The following is a 26,967-nucleotide window of genomic DNA, read 5'->3' as shown; positions in this document are numbered from 1 at the left end:
TGTATAACAGATGAAGGATACTAATGCAAGACAGAGCTACATCTCCTAAAGGGAAGGCAGCTGTGATCAGCACTAGTAAAAAGCTACATTCTCTCATAAAGACACCCAAGGTCAACTTGGAGACATAAATCACCAAAGACAATGAAGATAACCACACTGCCTTCTTCAGTTATGTCAGAAACCTGGGTGGGAACCCTCAGATATGCTCAGAGTTGGTACACAACAACATATATTTCAGTGACCTGACAGATATTGGCAACATTCTGGCAGACAGGTTCAGTGCAATTTTCCCCCTCCCTCACCCCCAAAAGAAGATAGTTATCACAGCTGAATGTAACCTCACTGTCATCTCAGATGTCCATGTGAGAGCCGCACTCAGCAAAGACAGGTACACAGCATCAATGGGACCTGATGGTATCCCCAGTTGCATGCTATGTGAACTCCAGAAGGAGCTAAACCCGTATATACAAATGCTATTTAACCTTAGCCTTGCTACAGGATATGTACCTGAACACTGGCGTACAGCAACAGTGGTCCCACTCCACAAAGGAGATGCCTCCACAGACCCTGGCAACTACCACCACACAAGCTTAACCAGCCTTGTCTGCAAAGCTATGGGAAGAGTCATTATGGAGCTCTTAAACAGAGACATTGGTGACCTACAGACCCTTGATCCCACCCAGTTCAGCTTTGTACAGGGCAGATCCTGCCTTTGGCCCCTAGTTGACTATTTTGAAACTGTCAGTAGGGCCATTGATGAGGGCTACGCGGTCCACACAGCCTACCTGCGCTTGGCTAAGGCCTTTGACACAATACCCCACTCAGGCATCATAGACAAGCTCAACAGCTGAAATATAACACCATATGTCACAGGATAGGTTGCAAAATGGCTAAGAAACAGAACCCATAAAGTCGACATTGCAGGTGCCTTGTCAGATTCAAAGCCAGTCACAAGTGGTGTCCCACAAGGATCTGTCCTGGGACCCCTCTTATTTGGCATTTACTTTTCAGATGTGAAAGCAAACATAGGAGGGTTGTGGCTGACAAAGTTTGCAGATGACTGCAACCTAGGCACCATAGTGAATACATCAGCCGGCACACACATCCTACAGAATGCCGTCACAAAGACAGATAGCTGGTGCCGGAATCATGGCCTGAAACTGAATGCAACTGATGTGTAGTCATCCCCTTTGGGAGGAACAAAGTACCCACAAATCAATACATAGACAGCAACCCACTGAGCACAGAAAACAAATCAGACACCTGGGGACACATGTAGATAGTGACGTCTCGTTTAACACCCATGTTGCCAAAGTGGTTAGAAAGACTTTCTATCTTGCCCACCTTATCATGAAGGGTTTTCCATCCAGATCAAAGGAGGTCATTGTACCACTATACTTCTCCCTTATCAGGCCCATGATTGAATACAAAGCCCCATTTGGTATGTACCTCACCCAGCACTTGCAACAGCTGGAGAGACCCCAAAAGTACCTTACCAAGAAGATCAGGGATCTACAACACATGTCATATGCTTCCAGACTAAAGGAAATCCAGCTTTATTCAGTAGCATACCGCATACTTACAGGTGACCTATGCCTGACATACAAGACCATGTCCAATCAGGATTTGGTGGACATGCTCCAGCAAGCAATCCAAATCCACCAGAACCATGAGAGCTAAAGATTTGAACCTCAGCACATACATGTATAGGACATGCTGGAGGGACAGAGTCATAACTCAGAGGCTTCTCACACTCTAGCAAAGTATCCCAGTTCATGTTAGGCAGAGTCCCTCACTGACTCTCTTCAAGAGAAATCTGGACAACTGGATGTGAGATTGTAGGTTTACCCCAGGGATCCTCCCTTTGTCACTACTAGTCAGAGGCACAGTCAAGTTATTCGATTACGTAAGGGGGTCATAATGTGTCACTACTAAGTCAGAGGCACAATATTCGGAATCTATTCTGTACACTTATTACCACTATAAGGGGTGGCAATAGCCACATCACTATGGCTAGGCTTATAAATGCACTAGGGCAGATAGCCTAGTAGTAAACTATGAAACTATGAAACTATGGTGTATGTGTAGGTATTGTCAGTCAAGCAATATAATGTGGTTTGGGGGGCTTGATATCTTCCTGTATTCCAACATTTTTTGTCTATTCCTTCTAGCATGTCGAGGGATCAGTTGCTAGTGTCCTCTCCTGCTCAGCTGGTGAACCTGGGAATATTGAGGCAATGTTAGAATTGCCTCATGTACACAGACAACCCTCTCCTTCTCCCACAAAACACAAATACATGCGAGAGATGCAACTATATAGCCAAACTGGAGGCTGAGCTCTCTCAACATAGGACTGGCAAGACCAGAGAGGAGGAGAAGGTAACCACACACACCACAAACCCAGTCTCACATAGCACTATCACAACTTCAAATCATACACATAAACACACAAAGACATACTTGGAGGCTCTGATCAGAAATCTACCAAAACAGCAGAGGCCACCAAAGCAGACACCCAAACAACTGCCTCCACAGGGCACAGCACATGCAACACATAGACCACAGAGTCAGTGTGCCAAACAGTCACAGCCCTTAAGGCCAAACACAATGCCAGACACACTCGTCATAGGTGACTCCATAGTCAGACACACTAACGTCCTGCTCACCAGATTGAGTAAGGAGAAGGTCACAGTAAGCTGCCTATCGGGCGCTGGACTCCACCACATAATGCAAGCACTCAGGTCACTCAACTGCAAGTACAAGTATGACTCAGTCATTATCCATGCTGGTGTGAACGACCTGAGACGTACCTCCCTGGACTACATGAAAAGAGACATAGAGGAGCTCTCTGATTATGTAGCCCAGGCAGGTATGACCCTGACCTTGAGCAGTATCCTACCTTCACCAAGAATGATGCCACAATACAGAGACAAGATGATCAGCTGTAATAATTGGCTTAAACTATGGTGTCATTCAAAGGGGATCCAATGTCTGTCTGCCTGGGATGACATGCTGGACAAGCCACGCTGATTCACAAGGGACGGCTTGCACCTGTCACCCCTGGGCTTCCGGATTTTGGCTAAGGCTCTTGCCACCCCCATTGTGCCTTTTTAGGCAAGGCTCAAATTCTAAACCTACCACCCTAGAACACAAAAAAGGAAAAAAACTAAGGGTAATGCTGCTCAATGCCAGAAGTCTCAACCTCAAGATGCACACACTCGAAGCCCTTCTCAGTATGGAGAACATCAATGTCTGTGCTGTGACTGAAACCTGGTTCAAGGCTCCTGCCAGCACCCCGGCACTATCAGGTGTTACCTCATATCATGCGTTCCGGCCCCAAAATCCGGACAACACCAAGAAAGGAGGGTGGGTGTCCATATTCATCAAGGACACCCTCACCTCAAGGTTGGTGGCAATGCACGATGCATCAGAGACCATCCAAGTGCAATTAACCATAGGCAAGACTGCTCTGCAGTTTGTAGCATGTTACAGGCCACCCTCTCAAACTCAGGAACCTCACACAGCTTTCCTGAAAACACTGGATGGGATAAATGTATCTCCAAACACCATCATACTGGGTGATTTCAACTATCCAAATATAGACTGGGATCACTACTCAAGCCCCAACACTCTAGCCCAAAGGTTCCTAGAGTTCATAAACTCAAATGCCATGGAACAACTAGTCACCATCCCCACAAGAGGAGACAACATACTAGATCTCATCATCACGAACATGGGGTCACAATGTTCAACACCAGAAGTATACCCATCATTGGTGAGATCAGATCATAAACTAATCTCACTGGAAGTCCACATCCCGCCCCCACCCCAGATAAAAAAGACCACAGTGAAGAACTTCTCAAAAGCCGACTTCACACTTCTAAAGACTGGTGTGGTCTCTTTCAAGGCCCCCAAGCCAGCGGAAACCATTACCCAAACCACTGAATCACTTACAAATGCCTTCTACCAGTACCTCCAGGACTGCATGGATCAGGCAATCCCAAACAAAACAAAGACTCTTTGTACCAAAGGCAAGCGTCCAGTCTGGTGGACCCCAGCCATAAACAAGCTCTACAACAAAAGGAAGGAGCTACTACAAGATAGAGCAAAATCCGTAGAAGGGAAGACACCCCTGCTCATTATAAGTAAAAAACTGAGATCTCTCATAAAATCATCCAAGGCAAATTTTGAGAGAAAAATCGCTAAGGACTCAAAAGACAATCATAAGGCCTTTTTTAGCTATGTTAGAAACCTGGGAGGAAACTCCCAGATATGCTCAGAATTAGTTCAAACTGATGTAAAAATCACTGAACCTACAGACATTGTGAACATACTGGCTGACAGGTTCAGTGCAGATTCCCCCCCTCCCCCCAAAAGGAGAGATATCTATACCAGAGGATTGTAGCCCCCCAAACATCTCAAATGCTCAGGTGAGAACTGCTCTATCCAAGGCGAAAAACACAGCATCCATGGGACCAGATGGTGTCCCCGGTTGTGTGCTCCACGAACTCAATGAGGAATTAAACCCGCAGTTAGGGCAGCTGTTTAATCTTAGCCTCACCTCAGGATACGTACCCAAGGAGTGGTGTATGGCAACGGTGGTCCCACTTCACAAAGGAGGTGCCTCCACTGACCCCGGAAACTACCGTCCCATCAGCTTGACAAGCCTGGTCTGCAAAGCTATGGAGAGGATCATAATGGAACTCATAAATAAAGACATAGGGGACTTGCAGACTTTGGATCCAACCCAGTTTGGCTTTGTCAAGGGCAGATCATGCCTTTTAAACTTGGTTGACTTTTTTGAAACAGTCACCAAGGCCATTGACGAGGGCAAGGCAGTCCACACAGCCTACCTTGACCTGGCAAAGGCTTTCGACACAATACCCCACTCGGGTATCATTGAAAACTCACCAGCTTAAATGTAAACCCATACGTCACAAGATGGGTTGCAAACTGGCTAAGTGACAGAACCCACAGGGTTAGAGTTGCTGGTGCCATGTCAGACTCCAAGCCTGTCACAAGTGGTGTCCCACAGGGCTCAGTCCTGGGCCCACTTTTGTTCGGCATCTACTTTTCGGAAGTACAAGCAAACACAGGAGGATTATGGCTGACAAAGTTTGCAGATGACTGCAAACTGGGAACCATAGTTGAAAACCCATCTGACACAGACATCCTTCAGAAGGGTCTCATAGAAATGGATAACTGGTGCCAGAGCCATGGCCTAAAGTTAAACGCTAAAAAATGCATAGTCATACCCTTCGGGAAAAACAAGGTTACCCCTAGTTACCATATAGGTGGCAATCCTCTAAGCACAGAAGAGGTTATCAGGGATCTGGGCACCCAGGTTGACAGTAACCTTTCATTTGACACTCACGTTGCCAAAGTAGTTAGGAAGACCTTCTACATTGCCCACCTGATCATGCAGGGATTCACATCTAGATCAATTGTTCACCTGTACTCATCACAGGGCTCAGTTCTGGGGCCCACTTTTTTGTTCATCATCTACTTTAGTAGTACAAGCAAACACAGGAGGGGTTGGCTGACAAAGCAGATGACTGCAAACTGGGAACCATAGTTGACCCATCTGACACATCAATCCTTCACATCCTTCAGAAGGAATCTCATAGAAATGGATAACTGGTGCAGACCCTAAAAAAAAAGTTAAACTAAAAAAAAAAAATAGTCATACTCCTAAAAAAAAGGTTACCATATTTGCAGAAGAGGTTATCAGGGATCTGGGCACCAGGTTGACAGTAACCTTTGTTTTTTTTCACGTTGCCAAAAAGTAGTAGAAGACCTTCTACATTGCATCTAGATCAAGGGAGGTCATTGTTCACCTGTACTCATCACTCATCAGACCAATGATTGAGTACAATGCCCCATTCGGAATGTATCTGACCCGACACCTGCAGCAATTGGAAAGGCCCCAAAAATTCCTCACCAGAAGGATAAAGGGTCTCAAAAATATGTCTTATGCTGCCCGACTGAAGGAACTCCAGCTCTATTCAGTCGCTTACCGTCTGCTCAGAGGTGACCTGTGCCTGACATACAAGGCCATGTCCAATTAATTAATTAATTAATGAACATGCTTCACCTCAAAACCTCTAAATCCATCAGAACTACAAGGGCAAGAGACTTAAACCTCAACACGGCTATTAATAGGACGTGCTGGAGGGACAGATTCATCACCCAGAGACTCCCTATGCTGTGGAACAACATCCCAGTACATGTGAGGCAGAGCACCTCGCTGGCTTTGTTCAAGAGAAATCTTGACCAATGGATGGGAGATCACAGGTATACCCCAGGGATAACCTCAGTGTCACTGCTTGACAGAGGCACAGCAAAATAATGGGCATATTATCCTTCAAACTACAGGGGTGGCAGAAGCCACAAAACTCTGGGCTAGGCTTATAAATGCCCTAGGGCAGATAGCCTAGTATGAACCTATGAACCTATGAACATAGGCCTGGTGCAGTTCCTGCTATTAGGACAGTGGTCTGCAGCAAGCTATATAGTAGTAGGCAGTTTTAGCCATTGGTATTTGACCATGGCTAATCCATGTTGCTTCTTGTTGTGGTACCAACATGGGGGTGTGGTTATCCATGACATTTATTGCTAGTCACCCTCGTTTTGTAGCTTGTTCCATGTTTTTGCACATGTACATCACTGTATGAGGTGTGACCTGGTAGTGTTAGGGTGCTGATGTGGGCTTTGACCCAGTCTTCTATTACAGCACTGATATCTACATTCTCTATACTGTGTGCGTTTACACTGCACGCATCTTGCTGTTTATACTTCTGGCATTGGGTAGCATTACATCTAGGTTCCTATCCCTTGTGGTACCTATGAAGGTGGGTTTGTGTTTTTGTGGTTTATGATTGGTGAGGGTGGATGTTAGTCAGGGTCCTCAGGTGTGCATATGGTACATGGTGTTACATTACTTAACACATGGCATTCATGCCTCACATGGTGCTGCAGGGCTGCCGCTGTCGGATGCACATACTACATTCCCTGTACATGTTTGGAAGCAGGTTGTGTCATGTTAGGCATCCCTGTTACTATATGAGTGAGTCGGAGGGGGTATCAGTCCCAGTGTTCCTACTGAGCCAGTGTATGTGCTATGCGTTGCCTCTTTGCCAAGGCCAGGGCATACTGGGCACGCCTCCTTCTGCCTACTGGGGCAAGGTCAGGTTGTTCCTCCTCCGAGTCACCCTCTGCCTGTGGTGGCCTTGGCAATGGTGGGGGTATGTTTGGCCCAGCCCTATGCTGGTCCTGCTGCAGCTGTTTCCACAGGATCATATTATGTAGCATAGCACATATCATGATCATTTGGGTACATGTAGTTGGTGTGTACTGCAAGGCTTCACCAGATGTGTCCAGACACCGGAACCATGACTTGAGCAGCCCAAACACACGCTCTATGACATTACGTGTTTGTGCGTGTGCCTCATTATGGCGTTCCTGTTCAGGTGTGTGTGCATTTCTGATGGGTGTCATCAGCCATGGCTCAAGTGCATAACCTGCATCCCCCACTAGGTGTCCATGTGGGAAGTCCCCACTGGCAAATGATTGGTACAGCTGCATCAGATGCCAGATGTGGGAATCGTGGTAGCTCCCAGGGCAGCCAGCACACACATTCATTATTAAGCCCTGGGCATCACACATGACCTGGCAGTTGATGGAGGGGAATCCCTTGCGGTTAATATAGGTTTTACCCCGCTCACCAGCTGGTGCATATGTGCGTGCAGTCTATTGCACCCAGTACCTCAGGGTATCCCGCTATTTGCTGGAAGAGACGCATATTGCTGGCCAATACCTCACGGGCATTGGGGAAATATACATGATCACCGACATGTGCTGACATGGCATCCAGGAACTGGTGCAGTACCCTGGAGGCTGATGCCTGTGATATCCCCATCATATCACCAGTTGGTCTCTGGAAGGTACCTGTTGCTAGTATTCTTAGGCCAACACATACCTTGGTTTCCACTGGGATGGGTTCCCCTCTGTTGGTTCTGTGTGTGAGACGTGGCCTGCACAGCTCAAAAATTTGCTGCAGAAGGTCTCTGTCCACTCTGTAGCACTCTACTATCTCCAGCTCATGTAACCCATGGTAGGTGACCCTGGGCCTGTATACTCTCCTCCTTCTCCTCACTCTGGGTTGTCTGTCAGCATCTGCATTGTCACCACCCTCAGCAATTCGCCTATGCCTGATTATAACAGCTATGGCAGCCCCTAGCATTTCTGCTCTGAGTTCAGCTTTTCAGTTTTCAATTCTGATAGCTTACTCCTTTCTTGCAGTATCTCTTGAGAGAAACACCCTGCACTGCTGTTTGCAGTGTTTTAAGTGCTGGGTTGGGCTTCTAGTCTGCCTGTGTAATTGCCTGCTTCCAATTGTTTCCACCAATTAACTCCAGCAGTATCCTCTGGCAGCTTCGCTGTAATCTGTTTTTTTCCTTTTTCCTCTCTGTTTCCTCAAGGGGAGCAATGTGCACACCAGCATAAGCATGCTCACAGTGACTTAAACGCGCGCAGACATCCTTACACAGTTTGAACTGGGCTGATTCATGGTAAAATGCGCGCACACAGCCTTATACATCAGGCAACAGGCTTCCTGATGTTTACATTGCCTTACACACGTGCACGCCCGCGCAAACCGTAGTAAACAGTTTGCAACACGCTCCCACATGTTGAACCTGCCTTACACGCGCGCACACGCGCGCATGCACATATATCAAGAAAGTTTGAGTGTAGGGATAGTGTGCACCCTCTATTTCTTGACTTTCCTAGTGTTCTGTTGGGACACACCTCTCTCCCTGATGTCTGTCTGTCATCTGTCACGTTACACTGCCCTCCAATGTGATACATTTATTTCTATCATTTCCCCCTGTGATGTCACCTACCTCTTACTCTATTCCTCCCCCTTCTATAACTCTTACACTACTCAGAAAGTGCTCATTACCTATGTGGCAGTGTGATTCAGTATTGTAACCCTCATTTACATAGGATTGCCTAATAATGCTTAGTTACATGTCTTACACGGAGCTTCCCCCCTTGACAACCACTACACGGAGGCCATATTGTTTTTGGTCTGCTAGTCCCTGCATTGTCATTCCATGTAATAATAAATCCCACAATTGTGGGCTTATAAGCTTCAGTTTTCACTTTTGAGCAGCACACCCCGTTTGCGCGGGTGTGCGCTGCAGTTAAACATCAAAATCCCCCGAAAAAAAAAAGTTATTTTAAATTATTTTGCAACACTTTTTAATGCCAATGGCCACATATTTGGCCATTGGCATGCTAGATAACACATATGCACCCTTTATTTGGAGCTGACATAGCTCTGTTGTCAATTTTGCAGAAATGTACTCAGTTGTCAGCTGAGTACATTTCTGCAGCTAAAACGTCCGTTACACGGACTGCTTTGGGCTTCCTGGATCGCTCAAATACCTCATTTGCATATCTTTCAGCTGCAAATGAGGTATTGAGCATTTCCACGCCCAGTCCGTGTAAGAGACGTTTTAGCTGTCTCTTACATGGAGGTTTGGGCTGTTCCTGGATCGGGAGGCTTACACGGAGGCTTACACTACTCTTAAACTCCGTGTAAGCCTTCCTGAATCCTGCCGTGTGTGTGTGTGTGTGTGTGTGTGTGTGTGTGTGTGTGTGTGTGTGTGTGTGTGTGTGTGTGTGTGTGTGTGTGTGTATGAGAAATACAGGTTTTATTGTAATTTGGCTTGAAATGCCGAGTTCAGTGAAAATAACGCGATTTTGCCATTACTCAGCCAATGCAGATTAGAGACTTACTGGTATTTCTCCTGCAAAAAAATGGAAAATCAGACTGTAATTTGAAGTGGTACAGGCAACGAATCAGTAAAGTGATGACTTCAGAATCAATGCACATAGACAGACTCAGGAAGATAATATCCTCAGGATGTTCATGCATGTGGCTATAAATACATGAATAGAATATCTGACTATTAAAGAGTAAATACTGATGCCTCACAGCAAGAGGTTCTCTGGTTCGATCCTCGACTGGGGTGCCTTCTGTGTGGAGTCTGCATGTCCTCCCTGTGGTTGCGTGGGTTTCCTCCAGGTGCTCCGGTTTCCTCCCACATCCCAAACACATGCTGTAGGTGGATTGGACACTCTAAATTGGCCCTAGGTGTGAGTGCGTGCATGTGTGTGCCTTCTGTGGAAGGTTGGGTGCTGGGCTGGCAACTCAACACTGTAAAACTCCACTGCCAATCATGAGCAGACAGGTGATCCGCTGTGGTGACCCCTAACCGGGAAAAAGCCGAAAGAAGAAGAAAGAGTAGATACTGAATATTTTTTCAGAATGGTTCGTACTGGTTTGGCAATACAACTAACAATCTTTATGTGCTTTTAGCACTGGGCTGCATAAAACAACACTTTGTGTGGTTATAGTCCCATGAACTTTTTAAGAAAAGGAACGCAGTTTGCCCACACATACACCAGTTAAAATACAACAGTTACTATGGGAAAAAGTACATCTGTAGAAGTGAAGCCTTAAAGTAGACTTTGAGATGATGCATTACCCTCTCTTTGGCTGGAGCTTGGCTACAAATGGTAATCTCTGCAGGTTAATCAGTTTCTGATGTAGTGAATGCATTTGGAATGAAAGTAGAAGAATGGAACATTATGTAGATATGGTCATGTAAGCTCTCCACCAACACAAAAGACAAGTCAGTTGGAGGTCTGTTCTAGGTAGCTATACCTTTGTAGATAATTTTCTGCCTGAGAACAGTGACCTCAGTCTTAGGATAATTAATTTGCTTCAATCTATGGTGAATTTGTATTGCTTTAATATTTATAGAAAAAACAGTGTTGTAATTGTCAAGCAGTCCGCGGTGGTGCAGAGGTTATCGTTGTAGCCTCCCAGCAAGAGGTTCTCATAGGTTCATAGGTTGGTACTAGGCTATCAGCCCTAGGGCCTATACAAGCCTAGCCATAACAATTCCCTGGCTATTTCTTCCCACACTATTTACTTCCCGTTCAATTCTCGGCTGGAGCATCTTCTGTGTGGAGTCTGCATGTCCTCCCTGCGGTTGAGTGGCATTTAAAGACATACGGGTAGGTGTGTGCGTGAATGGGTGTGCTTTCTTTGAAGGTTGGGCATCAGGCTGGCAACTTGGCACTGTAAAAAATCCACTGCCAATCATTAGTGGACCGGAGTTCCGCTGTGGCGACCCCTAACCTGGAAAAGCCAAAAGACATTAGTAATTGTCAAGCAGTTCACGTACATAATTTGTCATGTGCAAATATTAATAGCAATCACATGTTGTAACGAAAGAATTGATTATTGATTAGTTTGATGATGCTGTAAAAAGAGTTATTTGCAAGAGCTGTCACTTATCAGAATGTCTTTGTTGTCAAAGGTACCAGAGTATATAGTCTTTTGGAACAAAATGCAGAATTCTGCCATATGATTTATATATTTATTTTTCTCTCTGCTATGTTGTGAGTTTATCCCTGTGGATTATATGTTGTACAGTATCAGGTTATTCTAATAACATTTGTGTTGAACAAATTGTCATCACATCGTCAGGAGAGCATATTGTGTCATTCCCACTGCAGATAAGACCATCATACAATTAAGCATCATATGGGTGTACAAAGATGGTAGCAATTGGCAAAAAGTATTTTCTGCATCCAACAAGTGTCATTTGGCTATTTAGGTAATCTACAGACTGAATGACGCTAAAATCATTTTCAAGTGCTTACCAATCACCAGTATAGATGCTGGTTCTATTTTCACTGTGCATTTCAAAATAAGAAAGCAGAGTGCTTCTATTTGTTTGTTTTCAAGAGGGGCAGAAGGCTTTTCAACAATAGCTTATCAGAGTATTTGCTGTCTTATGTAATGTGACATGCAGATGATTAAGCAATTTTTCCTGCAAAAATGTCAAAAGTCACCTGTATCCTAAAGTTCTCCACTCAAGGAAGAAGAACTAGTTAACCAGTTCTGGTGTCCTTTCAAATGCTAGCAGAACAAAAGCAATGCTTTCTATTTAAATTTATGCTAATGCAAAACCTGTTATTCTATCATCTTTCTAAGTCTGTAATAGCAATATTTAAAAACTGTCCCTAATTTTGGGCCTTTGTCCCACTTTTATTTGTGGCTTTGTCCAGATTTTGTGCTCTGAGGTTGAGAGGTATGAGTGTAACCACTGTGACAGTGGAAAATAAGTGGGTAAATGGTACTAGTGGTCAGACTTACACAAATGTCATTTTTGTATTGAGTACAAACCTTACAGTCATGATCTACAAATAATGAAGATTTTCTAAGCTTTACGGACATTGTTCATATAATGTGTTTGTGGTGATGTGAGATTTTTAAGCTATTTTCTTGCAGACAGATTTCTCAAAATTACTAAAATTGTTAGCAAATTCAATACTGTAATTCTGTGAAAGTGAAGCTTCAAATGTCTGGTAGGCTGTTATACTACTATACCCTACATAAGCAATTTTGCAATAACTGGTATAACTAAATTCAGAATTCTAATTAGGACAGTGAATTTTTATGTGATTAGTATATTGTTAAATACTGATGCCCTATTTCAGTTAATTTGCTAAGCAAGTATTTAAAGGTAATATTGTGCTTTTTAATGCGTCTCTTGAGGTTGCAGCTTGGGGGTGGAGAAGGAGTAAAGAACTGGTTTATAGGATTATATTGAAGTTCTGTGTGATGGAAATATGTCAGCATGTCATGTTGAATTGTGTGTTGGTTCTTAGTTTCAACACATTTTTCTGTGTAATATTGGTTACTATGGAACCTTGGCTACTGGAAGGGGTGGGGGTCTTCAGGTGCTTTCTGCAGGGAAATGCAAGGTTGAGTTTGAACTGCCAGAAGTATATGGATTCTTTTCTATTTTAATACATCGCTTTTGCTCATAAATTCCCTGACTTGACAGATATCACAAATGTGAGTTTATCAACTTAAATATGTCATTCTGGGTAAATAAAATTGTGGGAGATGCACAGGTGAGATGGATTCCATAGTAAATCATGCTACAAGAGTTTAGAGATATTGATTACCAATCTGTACAGATGTTCTGCTGTAGGCTAGTGTGTGACTTTATATACCTAGGAAGGGTTCCGTACCTGTTTATTTGTAAAAAAAATATATATTAACTAAGATGCTAGAATTAACTGCTAGATTACGAATTAGAATAAGAATGAGAATTAGAATTTGAAGGCAAATATTTGGCATTTATTACATTTATTCATTGTTTGAATGCACCTACAGTACAGTCAGGAGGTTGACTTTGGTCACCAGTGGCAGCGAAAGAGTTAACTATATGATATATTTTATTTGTGGCCCCAAGACAATTTCTGTTCACTCAGTGCAGCCCCGGCAAGCCAAAAGGTTGGACACCCCTGGTCTGGATGATAGAATGCTGATACCTTTTAGGTACCTCATATGTGCAAGTAGACAAAGAACCAAGACCTTTTTCAAACCTTGTTTTCACTGGTTCTTGATTATTTGTGTAAGTTATTGTCCAATGCTTTCTTCTATCAAGTTACAATTGTTAGCCATTTCTGCTTGTCTGCCCTTAAAGCCTCCCCTTTCTAACAATACCCAGGATAAACAGTTTTTGAAAGGAGTCTTACATACTTACCCACCTAAAAAAACAGGTGACTCCTTAGGATATCAATTTTATGCTTGAAAATGTTACTAAATTTCCATTTGAACCAACTCATGAGGCTTATTTGAGGTTCTTAACATGGAAGACTGTTTTACTTATTCCTCTGACATCTTTTAGGAGTGTATCGGTGTTACAAGCATGTATGGTGTGCCAACTCTGCCTTATTTTTCATAGCAAAAGGGTTTCTTTGTGAAAAAATCCTAGCTTTATGCCTAAAGTTGTCTTATAATTTAATTTACTTTAAACCAGACCCTTAATTTCCTAGTCCCTTTCCTAATCCAAAGAACAAGTGAGAAAAAGTTCTTCACTTTCTGGATGTACACCAGTCGCTCAGATACTATCTAGATGAAACTTGACCTATCAGGACAGTTGGCCAGCTGTTTTTCTCCTATGAAGGTAAGAGGAAAGGAAAACCTTACTATTTCTTAATGGTTGTCCCACTCTATTATATTTTATTGGACTCACCATAATAAGCCACTTCCAGGCAGGGTCACACCAACCATCATTCAACAAGGCCCCTGGCTTCTTTGGTGGCATTCTAGAAAGTGGTGGACTCTAAAATTATTCTACCAGCAGCAATTTGGTCCTCTTTACGCACTTTTACAAAGCCCTACAGATTGAATGCCATCTCTAGTTCCAGAACTGTTTATGCTGGGACCATTCTCCAGGGGCTCCTGGACTGTTAGTTATTGGTCTTCACACTTTTCAGATTCTCCTCGCTAAGCTATGCTTATGTACCTAAATAGCTTAGGCTGCTGCAGCAATGTTCCATGTTCTGAACATATTACAGTTGTGCAATTAAACTTACCATAACAGCAGATGATGTTCTAACAGATCACTATTGCAGTAGCTGTCCTTTCCCCAGCCCCTAATTTTTGCCATCAGTCTTTTCCAACATCTGTGTCTTCTCTAGTGGCCGAAGTATTTCAGTTTTAATTTTACTATTAGGCCTCCAAGGTAACAGTTTATTTCCTTAAATATTGATGATTTGATCTTCTTGCAGTTCACAGAACTCTCAGATTTTTCCAACACCACAGATCAAACGCATTGATTTTTGTTTTTTTAGCGACTTAATATAATGAAAGATATATAAGTGGATTTTCATTTGTGAAAACTATTTGAATTGTTGCTGCCAGGCAATTTAATCACCTAATACCTAAAACATTCATGTTAACTCCACCTCTCTATTACATAATCGAGTAGTGATGCCTGGCAAGGTGGATGTTAAAAGGAAATAATGACGTGCCCAGGGCTGTAGTAAGGTGCTGTGTGTTGTGAAACAGGTGTTATGCATTAGAATATGAGCCTGGAAAATGATAAAATCCCATTGGTTACGCAACAATCTAAAGGGACATATTAAAATATATAAAGAGAAGCTGCAAAAAATAAAGAAAGAAAAAAGTTCCTACTTAAACGTATGAGATAACGCCTTTCATAAAGCCACCCTAAAGGGAAGCAAAGAAGACTTAATTGAGAAGTTACAGAATGCAAAGAATGGAAGACTATGATGGATGACCAGGCATGAGGAATATGATGACCTGGAGTATGTCTTGTAAATGGCTGGCTTGGAATTACAGGATGCTTCATCTCTGTGGAAACAAGCCATCCTTCTGAAGTATATTTGTTCTGTAGAGGCCACCATCTAATTTTTATTCATGCACTCTAACTATAAAAAAGTTTAAGTGGAAACTTACTCAGCTTTGACAGCTTTATTTAAAACTTTCGGTTTAAACAAGAAAAGCAAGAACTTAATTATTCATTATTGTAGCTGTCAAAGGCAACCTATGCTACATAATATTTACAAAAATAAAAAGAACAACAAAAGCAAAATAGCTTTTTTCATCAGCAAATTGACTATGACATAGAGTTGAATACAGGGAGGTAACTGTTCTCTATTTATTGCAATATGACAAAGAAAAGACTTAGAAAGAAAAAAGTAATGTGCGTGTGTGTGTGTGTGTGTGTGTCTGTGAATGTATGCAAATGTGTGTGTGTGTGTGTGTGTGTGTGTGTGTGTGTGTGTGTGTCTGTGTGTGTGTCTGTGTGTGTGAACGAGTATGTGGGTAACCATTTGAAATGTTGGGACCCGCTAGATCAAGTCCCAAAATATGGATACTGAATGGCCATAAAAAGGACTTATATATACTAAGTCCAAGATGTCATTTTTTAGAATATTCTCTTTTCTCCAAGGTATGTCGATCTTGGAGTTGGTACACATAAGGTCAGGGGTGTGAGGGTGCAGGGGGGCCCCTGCAAAAATAGTTTAAAGGTGAAGAACAATTTAAGATTTATTCTTCTGCTGTGTTTTCTGCCTTTTCACCACTTGGAATTTCAGGTCTTTAGATAGCAGATCCTATATAGTTTTTATATACTAGATCCTATAAGTTAATGATGGAGAATCTTTGTATTGGTTTAGTTTATGTATTTAATTATATTCATCCATAACCCTTTTTCCCATTTGTACATGGGGTCAGGGTGTCACTTCAACAGCAACAATCATCTTGAGCCAAGGTTTACAGTGCTGGGTGGCTAGTCCTGCCACAGTAGTTCATAGATTCATAGGTGTCTACTAAGCTAATGGCCCTGGAGCCTTTACAAGCCTAGCCCATAGGATTACCCTGGCATAGTGCCACCCGACCTTTGTTCCCAGTGCCTCTGTCGAATAGAGCCACTGGAGTGATCCCTGGGGTGAATTTTCTATTTCCCATCCACTCATCATCATTCATATCACTCACACTTACAGCAAACTTGGAGAGTTCAATCCACCTACTACACATCTTTACAGTGTGAGAAGAAACCAGAGCACCTAGAGGAAACCCAAGTGACTGCAGGGAGAATACGTAGACTCTGCGCAGAAGGTACCCCTGCCAAGAATCAAACCGGAGAACCTCTTCTTGTGAGGCAAAAATGCTAATCACTGCACCACAGTGGTTACCTGGGTGTGTTATGTATTTAATTATATATGCGTTCACAAAGACACTTGACTTTGAGATGCATCAGTAATTCTAGGAGGAACAAGACTAAATCTGGGGGTCAAAGTTATAGAGCTATTTGGAAATCATAGCAGTTGAGAAGTATGGACAAAGGTATGAAAGAGGAAAAGGAAGACGCAATGAACATAATAATATGTGAGACAATGAACATATGTGCAGTAAAGGAATAAATACATTAAAGGAATAAATACAACTTTATTGATTCAAGAAATTATGTTGGGTATGTTATTCATCTAGGAGCTATCTGCAATTTGTGTGTGTGTGTGTGTGTGTGTGTGTGTGTGTGTGTGTGTGTGTGTGTGTGTGTGTGTGCGTGTGTGTGTGCATGTGCTTTTAGTTTGGAAGATCCCAGAATTAGGACTCTGGAAGGAGTGGCTATGGGTCCACACAGCAGAGGTTGATGTGTACTCTGATTACTATAATGTGATTAGCACTTTAAAATATATCACCAGGGCACACAACTTGGCAGTCACTGGTCCCACACATATCACACCATGAATACATTTGGGTGGGGGTCATATATACATTCATGGTAGCAAACACACACAAACACACACATGCACACACACACACACACACACACACACACACACACACACACACACACACACACACACACACACACACACACACACACACACATACACACACACAAATACACACACAATAGCATCCATATTTGTGTGTCTTTCTGTGTATACCCAGCAGTGTTAGTGATTACTGATGCATGGAACACCAGCTGTACCTCAGTGGGATTTCTAATACCCTAGTATGCAACAGTAAGACCTGCAGTACATAAAATTGTCACCAAGGCTGCAGCTTGTTATAGAAGTGGTCATTCTGTGTGGAGTGGTTACTTCAAACTGACCAAGACTTTTGATACTATCCCCATGCTGGTATTATTGAAAAATTAGACAAGCTTAATGTAAATTCCTGCATTGTCTATTGGACTATAAATGGGCTGTTCAAGAGCCTATATGCTAGGCATCATTTGAATCTCTTATACACTGGTTCTTTGCATTTCATACCACTGTACTATATTTCTAGAACTTATAACCCAGAAAAACATATTTTGCATCTGAAAAGAAGGAAAACAAGCTAAAAAAGAACTTCTTTGTTTGCTCCTAAGTTGCCTAGCTAGTCTAGCCATTTAGAATCCTTGTCAGAAGCTAAAAATAATACTTACAAGACTGGATAACATAACAAAATGCATTCTTATTGGTGTCATATATGAACTATTTGAGCCTCTGATGAAACTATTCAACCTCAGCCTGTCTACAGGGTTTATTTCTGATGCCTGCAGAACAGACAGTGTGACTCCCCTATACAAGGGGGGCCTCTCTACAAACCTGATCAATTATAGTCCCATCAGCTTCACCATCCTGATATGTAGTCATAGAACATTATGATAGCAAAAGTCATTTATGCAGACATCAGCGACAATCTAATTTTGTGAAGGGCAGGTCCTGTATCCTGAACCTAGTAAGCTACTTTGAAAAGTTTACAGGTGCTGTGGACTGTGGTCATTTGATGTGTACTGCTTGAAACAACTCCTTTTTATGCTCTTGCTCAATCAACATATGTTTACTGAACTAGCCACTGATGAATGTAACCAAATGATTTAACAAAATGTCATTTCAACTGTACTTTTTATTGTAACACACTGTGCTCCTTATTGTATATTGACTTCTCGCTTCTTTCTTGGCCTTAAATCTGTACCTTATTAACTTTTTGACTCTGTATTGTACTTTATTACCAAGCGTATTGCATTTACTGTATTTGCTGTACTAATATTTGTGAAGCTTTTCTCCTCGGGCCTCCACTGAAAATGGGGTCCATGCCCAGTCAGACTTTCCTGGTGAACAAATGTAAAATAAATAAAAATAAACAAATAAACTAAAAGAGTAGTTACCAGTGGGGGACCCTCATGGATTGGTCATGGGACCATTCTTTTTTGCTATCTAGTTATCTAGCAGTAAATCAGACAGCAAAGGCCTGTGGTTGATGAAGTTTGCCAACAGCTGCAAATTCAGAGCTGTCATAAATATCCCATATGAGCTATGTATTCTCCAGATTTGCATAATTCAAGCTAACAAGTGGCCTTTGGACCATGACTTCAAACTAAATGCCACAAAATGCAGCATTCTGTCCTTTGGAAAACCTGGACACTCCTGCTCGTATCACATAGGTGACCCCCTCCCCAAAAAAAGTTGGCTTAATTAAGGACTTGGGCAACTTCACTGACAATGAACCATCTCTTGAGCACCATCTGGCCATTGATGTAAATAAATTCTTTAACACAGCCAGACTATCACCAGCGGCATATTTTCTATATCCAAGGAAGTCATCATCCCCCTCTTCTCATCCCTTCTCAGACTGATAATAGAATATAAAGCCACCTTTGGTATGTAATTGTCTAGGAATATGATCCATCTTGAGAAACTGCAAAAAAGCAAGAGCATGTCCTTCTTGACTTACCCTGACTGTCTTAAAATCCTCTCACTCTATTCCATTTCATACTGACTACTGAAAAGAAATCTCTGCCTTGCCTATAGAATATCAAAATATCCAGTACTATGATTCTCAAGATATCCAGTCATATGTAACAGTCTGTGCATCCACAAAACTAATGCCACCATAAACACCTACACTCCAGAGACTAAGCTTCCTAAAAAACATAAATAGGACCTGTTAGCAGGATAGACATCTTTAGCAGAGAATACCTCTTTTATGAAATTCACACCCATTAGATGTAATACAGAGTAATTCCATGACCCTATTAAGCATAAACTTGTATAACTGGATGGGCAATTGTAAGCACAGCCTTGTCTGGCCCATCTAGCCCTTATAGAAAGGGGCCAAATCTAGTTCAGGGTCTGATATTAATTCATGTCTCAGTAAATTGGTGGGATTGTGGATAAATGGTCCACTTGATCAATAGCCTAGTATTAACCTAAGCACTTATGAACCTCCTGGCCTTTTCTAGGGAAGAATGACTGACACTGACATGTTGGAGCAACTGTGGAGCAACTTTACTCTAACAGCTATAGTTTCAAGAATATGCTTGACTTTTTTTTTGTTTTCACAATGGCCATCTCTATAAAGCACTGTATATATATATATATATATATATATATATATATATATATATATCGGTAGCTTTATGCTGACACTAGAGAATGTTATTCACATTTCCATGTCCTGCCTGGAAGACATAATATCCACTGATAGTTATCTATTGTTGTATTGGAATTTCTCGGAGATAGCTTTGGGTCTATGCTGGGCTGTATTTGAATTGTGTTAACAGAATTGTGTTAACAGTAGCACTCACTTATTATTTCATTTATATATCTCTTGTTTACCATTAGCAGACAGTGTATATTGTAGCCAATGTAGGATCCAGCTCTGGTGCATTGATTATTATACATTTTCTTTTGGCTTTATCTGTACTTTATCCTTCAGTAATGGTACATATTTGTTTTATTGATGGAATATTAACTATAAATACCTAAATATTTTCCGTTAGTCTTTTTCGGGAGATATAGATAGTACAAGAGCAATATAGCTGCAGGGCAAACCAGAGCTATCCTTAGTCTGGTATTCTTATCCATTTTTTCATCTGTGCTTGAATCTGAAATAAAGCATACAATGCAAAACATGAAACTGCATTTCTTGTGCAAGTGGCATAAAGGAAGTAACATCTCAGATTATACAAATATAAAAATTACAGACTGAAAACTTAAAAAGTAGGTATTGAGCACACAGCTGTCCCTTATAAGCAATGTATATTTTCTTTTTTATAATAATTAACTTGATGTAATACTGTATTTCAAACTCTAAAATTGGAAACAACATTACTGTGGAATAAATACAAAAACTAAAATACCAAACACATGTCACAAGATGCAAACACATACATATTAGCATTTACATGCCCAACCCTTTACAGAATCTCCGATAGGCAGTGTAATTTTTTTCCCACAAAGATACTTTAACCACATGTAACAGAGAAGTGAGAAACAACAATTAACGTGCAAAATATACAGTCAGCATAGTTAATACTCGCCATTTTCCACACAGATGGACAACCTGTAAAATCAGAAATTTATTTTTTTTAACTGATATCGTAGGTACAGTCAATTACTTAGCTGCAGCAGACAAATTAAAAAATCAGCAAATATCGATGACCCTTTCAAACATGAATCTCAGATATAAACTTGTCCTAAGCTTGGAATTTCACTTTTACAAGCTTATTTTGGCCCTTTTTTATAAAGCTCAGTTCATACTTCATAATCTTTTTCTATTATCTTACCCATATTTTATCTTTTTTTTAATCTCTTCATTATCTTGGGGTCCTCTTTTATTTTCCACTTTCTAGCAATACATTTCTTTGCTATGAACACAGTCTGATTAAATAAGGGGCTCTTGGTCTTTGGACCCTCTAAGCCTAGACTCCTTGTTAAAAAACATATATTTTATTAAGCTTACTTTAGGATTACCTTCAATATATCTCTAACATGCTTTTGAGTCATTTGTGTACATATCACCTAGTCTAGCAGGTGTATAAAAGTACCAGAGCAGGCACTTCCACCCAAAAATCTTAAAATATATTGGTTTGATAGCATATTTGTATAAACTGCACAAGTGCATATCTTCTTCCATTACACCGTACTTATCTACCTAGATAGTCTCTTTTCCTCTCATTTTCTGGCAACAGCTCCTTACTCCAACACTAAAACATGACCGATTTAGAATTTACAAATTGGTTTCCTTTCTGAAGAATATGTTTTCTTCTCATAATTACAGGAATCACCCTACATGCCCATCTCCAAAAATCTGCAACTTTGTCACCATCTCAGACTTGAGCCTTGAAGTTAAGTAACAATTTTCACTTGAGCATGTATTATCTCATTTGCTTTAAATAAAGTAGCTTTAGCTCAGCTGCCTCATACAAGCTTTTTTAAATTTGAAAGTGCTAAACCTCCTTAACCTTGTTGAAGTATCACCCTATCTTTATAATCCCTCATTTTTCCCATTCCATATTAGTTTCATGATTTCTGGGTCTATAACAGACCAGACCTTCTCTTCAGGAAATATAAAAATATGAAATGCCAGATATACAATTAAAGGGGCATGAAATATCCTAATACATTGAATCCAAATCCATACCTATTGTACCTTTCTTGTAGCTTTTGAATTATTGCCTTCTAAATGTATTTCTAACTCACTTGTGTAGCTGATTTAATATTTCATTTAATCCATATACTCAAGTTTTCATTTCATCATGTCTCCATAAATAAGAAAAATGTTGCATCAAATCATGGGGTAGGACATAGTTCATTGAAATAGTCTCAGTCTTATCCCTTTGGTTCTTATAACCCAAAATGAATTGGAATTCATCAGAGAGATTAAAAAGATAAGGAATTTCTGACTAGGGGTTAGAAAAAACATTATTATTATATCATCTGCAAACAAGGCCAATTTTTGAAGGTACCTCACCCAATCATGACCTTCAAGTCATGAAGTCCTAATCTTCTCTGCCAATGGATCTACATAAAACAAAGTGGGGAGGGAAACCAACCTTGTCTGATGCCCCCTTTCAAGGGAAAATCTTCAGGATGAATCTTACCTCACTATTATACAAGCATTTGACCCATGATGTATGTTTCTTGTCAATTTTCCCAGCTTGGTTTAGAACTTAAAAATTGCCAGGATCCTCAGAATTACAGGTCGAGCTAACCCTATAAAAATGCTTTCTTAGGTTCATAGGTTCATACTAGGCTACTAGCCAGATCTGCCCGAGGGCATTTACTATAGCTCAGGGCTTGACGCCGGCTTACCTAGTATGGAGGGGAACCCATTATTTTGTTGTGCTGTTGCGAGCAGTGACAGTGACACTTTAGAGGTATCCCTATTCAGTATCTCCCATCTCCGATTCAAGATTTCTTCTCTAAGGAACCAGCTCTGCTCCTTCGCCTCACATATACCGATTCTAGATTTTAGCATAGGAGTCTTTTATGTGGTAGATCCTCCATCTCCAGCACCTAGCCGCTAGCCGTGGTAGAGGTTTCGCCTTCCCGCCTCTGACGGATCTACTGACGGAGGTGAAGTTTTTTCATCAAATCTGGCATGAAATCTCTGGTTTTGTATCTTGTATGTTGTTAGGCAAAGGTCACCCTCAAGCGAGCAGCGGCTGACTAGTAAGTAGAGCTGGGCAGTTTTCCAGACAGCATTTAGGACATTATCCTTTGACCCTCCTTTTGGCTGCAAGTGTCGGGTCAGATAATATGCAAGTGTCGGTCGATACATTCTTTGTCCGAGATGTACCAATCATGAGTCTGATGAGTGATGAGAGTAGGAGATATGAGACTTCTTGATCTTAGATGAGAACCTTCACAGATAAGGTAGGCAATGTAGAACTCTTTGTAGCTACTTTTCCCTAGCTTTATCAACACGACAGACTACTATCATGACAGGTCCCCAGGTCCCTGGATACCAGGTCTCTGTAGTTTTCTGGATTGCCATTTATTTGGTAGCTAGGGGTAACCTTTTTTTCATGGGTATTTTGGCATTTTTTATGGGCTATGGCCAGGCCAGGCTCTGGCACCAGTTATCCGTTTCAGGAGACCCTTTCGAAAGACAGACAGTTGATGTGTTTTTATCTATATTTGCATGTGTTTGCTCTATTTGTCAAAACTTTTGTCAGCTATAACTTCCTACTGAGCCCATTTGTACTGAAAAGTAGACACTGAACTGAGAGGCAGCCTGAGCGACTGAGCCCCTGTGACACACCATCACCTGGTGGTACACCAGCCACCTGACATGGTGGAAGCTGGTTGACCCTGTGGGTTAACCCATCCAGTGATTTGTGGGTCACTCTTGTGATGTACAACATTTAAGCTGATGAGTTTTTCAATGGGGCCCGGTATCAAAGGCCTCCAAAGGGCTCGCCAGGCTGAGGTAGGCTGTATGACCGCCATCCCTTTGGTGACTTCTTGGGTGGACTGTTTCAAAAAGTCAACAAAGTTTAGAAAGCATGATCTGCCTGAATGAAAGATCCAAAGTCTGCAAATTCCGAAGTCTGCAAATTCTCGGGGCAAGTCTTATTTATGGGGTTATGTACTACAGGCTTGTCAAGCCAACTTTGGTAGATAAGGCCTGTCGGCCACGGGCCGCCGAATTTAGAGGACGGTAAAAGGCACCGCCTTTGTGGCACGTAACCACAGTTTGAAGAGCATTGACCCCTGGCACGTATCCAGAGGTGAAGATCTATGATTGAACAGCTGTCCCTATGGAGTGGGTTTAATTCATCTGGTTCCATTGCACACAGCCGGGTTTTTGCTCATTGGAGCAGGATGCCGGGTGGGTTTTGCTTTGGTAGGGTTTCTACTTGGTTTGGGAGATGAGGTAGTTTTCTTTTGGGGGGAAGGGAGAAGTTCTCCTTGCTCCTGGGAGAAGTTTCCTTTTCTGAACCTGGGTTCTAATAAAGGCTGGTTAAGGCTATATTGTAGGATGAATGTAGGATCAATCATTTTTGAACTAGTTCTCTGAGTATGCCCGGCAGTTTCCTCAGTTTTTTGGTTTATTTGATTCTTTAGGGCTTTATTTATTGTTCCTTTGAGTCTTGGAGTATTTTCTTCAAAATTTGCTTTGTGTTTTTACTTTAGTGATCTTAGTCCTTTTACTTTATAGTTATTTAGGGTGTCTTTACCTTTGTCTTACTTTGCTTGTTTCTGGTAGTTCTTGCCTCCTTAGTTCCCTTTGTTTGTTTATATTGGGTTGACTAGAGTGATCGCTTTTTGGTTTTGGTACACATTATCCAAGAGTGTTTATGTTTGATTGGTTTATCCATAAGTCCCTGCAGGTGCTGGTAGAAGGGTAGGTTGCAGTAAATCATGCTTGTAGTGAGATTTCCGGGCTTTTTCGGCCTTAAAGGGGACCAAAGGGAGACCCTTACTGAAGTCTTTGTTGGTAGTTCTGAGATCCTGTGGCCTTTTATTTCAGGGGTGGATGAGGACCCTCACCAGTGAGGCTGAGATTTCTGATCCACCAGTGTCTTCATGGGGTTATATGATGAGTGGGTGCTCCTGACACTTAGTATTATTGAAAAGATCAAATGTTTGGTCCTTGGTGGGATGAGATTGGCCAGTTTGTTCCAGTAGGAGTTTATGAATTCCAGGAACTGAAGGCTAGGGTGTTTGCCTTGGGCGAAGTCCCAGTCTATATTAGGGTAATTGAGGGTTTCTAGCATGCACCCTGTACACATGAGGCCTCTAGGCTTTTCTTGTAGCCAGAATAGTGTTTTCAGGATGAGTTACAAATTTGCCCAAAATATGCTGCCATGTACTGTAAGCCCGCTCATGGTCTAAGAGGTCTGATGGTCTGTTATGCATGCACCTGGGGCAGTCTGTCGGTGTGGGTGTCTTTGCGAATATGGATACCCCTCCTGTGAGTCCGGACTTAGGGGATTATTAGCATTATGGGTGACTCCCTTCACTAAGGATCAGACTGTATTGTCAGAGTTTAATTTATGTTGGCAAACTTTTGACAGCATTAACAAAACCTCACTAACCACTATTTATTATCCTTGATAATAGTTTACCACTCTCATTGTAAAGAGAAATATTAAGACACTCTAAATTGGCCATAGGGGTGAGAGCATGTGTGTGTTTGGTATGGAATAACAACCAAAGCAGGGCTAGCCACCAGGCAGTGTGAACATTGGCTCTAAATGATGATGATCACTGCAGATGTCACACCTCAACCACATGTGCAAAAATGTGGAAAAGTGGGTTATGGATGGGTGGATGGCTGTATGGGTGAATGGATAGACGGATTACAGGCAGAAATATAAATGTCTTGTAATCATTGTATAGTAAGGAGATGGGCTGCTGGATCCTTGAGATCTACAGTGACTATAATCCCTTTTCCTCTATGGGGGAATATGATTTCAATTTAAAATTCTATTAACCTGATCCCCAAAGATCTCCAAAAGGCTTCTCCACCTATCATCCATATCGCAAATGAAATGGCTTCAGATTCAGGCATCTTCTCTAGCTTTTGCCTTTTCACTACCATTTTTATCTACTCTGAATATATTCCACAGATATTTTATTCCTCTCTCATATCCCAGCCTACATTTGAACCAGTGACCTAAAATGTATGCAACAGTGACTCATTATTTGGTGTAGGATTTTGTTCATCATATAAGGTAACATAAAAGTTCCTAGATATATTAGCAATCTCCCCTGGACTCCTAAAGATTTTACCAGACTTGAAATCTCTCAGTTTAGACACCTTCCATTCAACTTTGTGTTTATGGGTTCTTTTTACTAGAAGGGTATACACCCTTGGGTTATTGTCAAAGAAGGTTTGTTTATATGCTATTTTATGAGATTCATGTACAGTTTTCAGATAATAATCCATTTAGTGCAGCATCCTGAAGCTGTATCATTTCCTCCTCTTGTAGGCTCTCCAACCCATTCTGTGTATGTTCTAATTTGCTCCAGGGCATTCTAGTATCTATGCCTACATCATTCTCACATTTCTTTTGCTTTTAGGTCATCCCTTAATTTAAGAACTCTCTTGAACTCTCCTCCCTATTCTGAAAGGTGTTCATACTGTGCAGATATATTTCAATAGCTCCTTTAACAACTCATATGTATATGCTTTAAACTCCATTTTTCCTTGCAATATGCAATATAATGTTGAGGAATGAATACTAGTGCATTATATTCTCTCTCTCTCTCTCTCTCTGTGCCTCTCTCTTATACGTATATCAGATATTATGGAAGTTGAACAAATCACAGCTTTATACCAACAATATCAGCAAATTAACAGTCAGGCAAATGCACATTGAGAAATATAATGGTTCCCTTAACATAAATGTACATTTGAATTTATAAAAGAAATTACTTAACTCTGGTGATGTATTTTGAAACTGTGATCACGTTTCTATACAATGGTTTCTACTATGCATGTTAAGCCAAGCAAAATAACTCCTGACACAGTATAATAACATGATTACATCATACTATTGTGAATAACAAGATTCCTGAATTTAAAAATATTGGTCTCAAAATATCAAAATGCACAAATAAATACGTGAAATCTATTTCTTGCAGAGGGCAAGTCCCCTTCTGCCCCCCCACCCCCATACTGCCTGCAACTTATAAATATTAAATCTGAGATCAGACAACAGTAGGGAAGGACAAATTCATACTTACACTTGTACTAAAATGTAGCACGCAGAGATACAGTCAAAGCTTCTCAAGCCAGCAAAAACGACAGTCTATATTCTAAATTTA

General features: G+C 41.4%; 1 protein-coding gene across 5 annotated transcripts in view; it reads right to left on the bottom strand.

Moving 5' to 3' along the window:
- The window catches only part of LOC122815798 (CD276 antigen-like), a 278,889-nt gene that overhangs the window by 80,561 nt on the left and 171,361 nt on the right, over positions 1-26,967 (bottom strand). For all 5 annotated transcript variants that reach the window (XM_044088594.1, XM_044088595.1, XM_044088591.1 and 2 more), the window contains exon 5: positions 20,169-20,291. In XM_044088594.1, coding sequence (XP_043944529.1) covers positions 20,169-20,291 — 123 coding nt within the window. The remainder of the gene's footprint in view (positions 1-20,168; positions 20,292-26,967) is intronic.

This window comes from Protopterus annectens, chromosome 11.part0, assembly GCF_019279795.1.
Source record: "Protopterus annectens isolate FY-2018-M chromosome 11.part0, PAN1.0, whole genome shotgun sequence".
NCBI lineage: Eukaryota > Metazoa > Chordata > Ceratodontiformes > Protopteridae > Protopterus > Protopterus annectens.
Note: the sequence above shows the minus strand (reverse complement) of the source record. Positions and strands in the feature narration are given on the sequence as shown.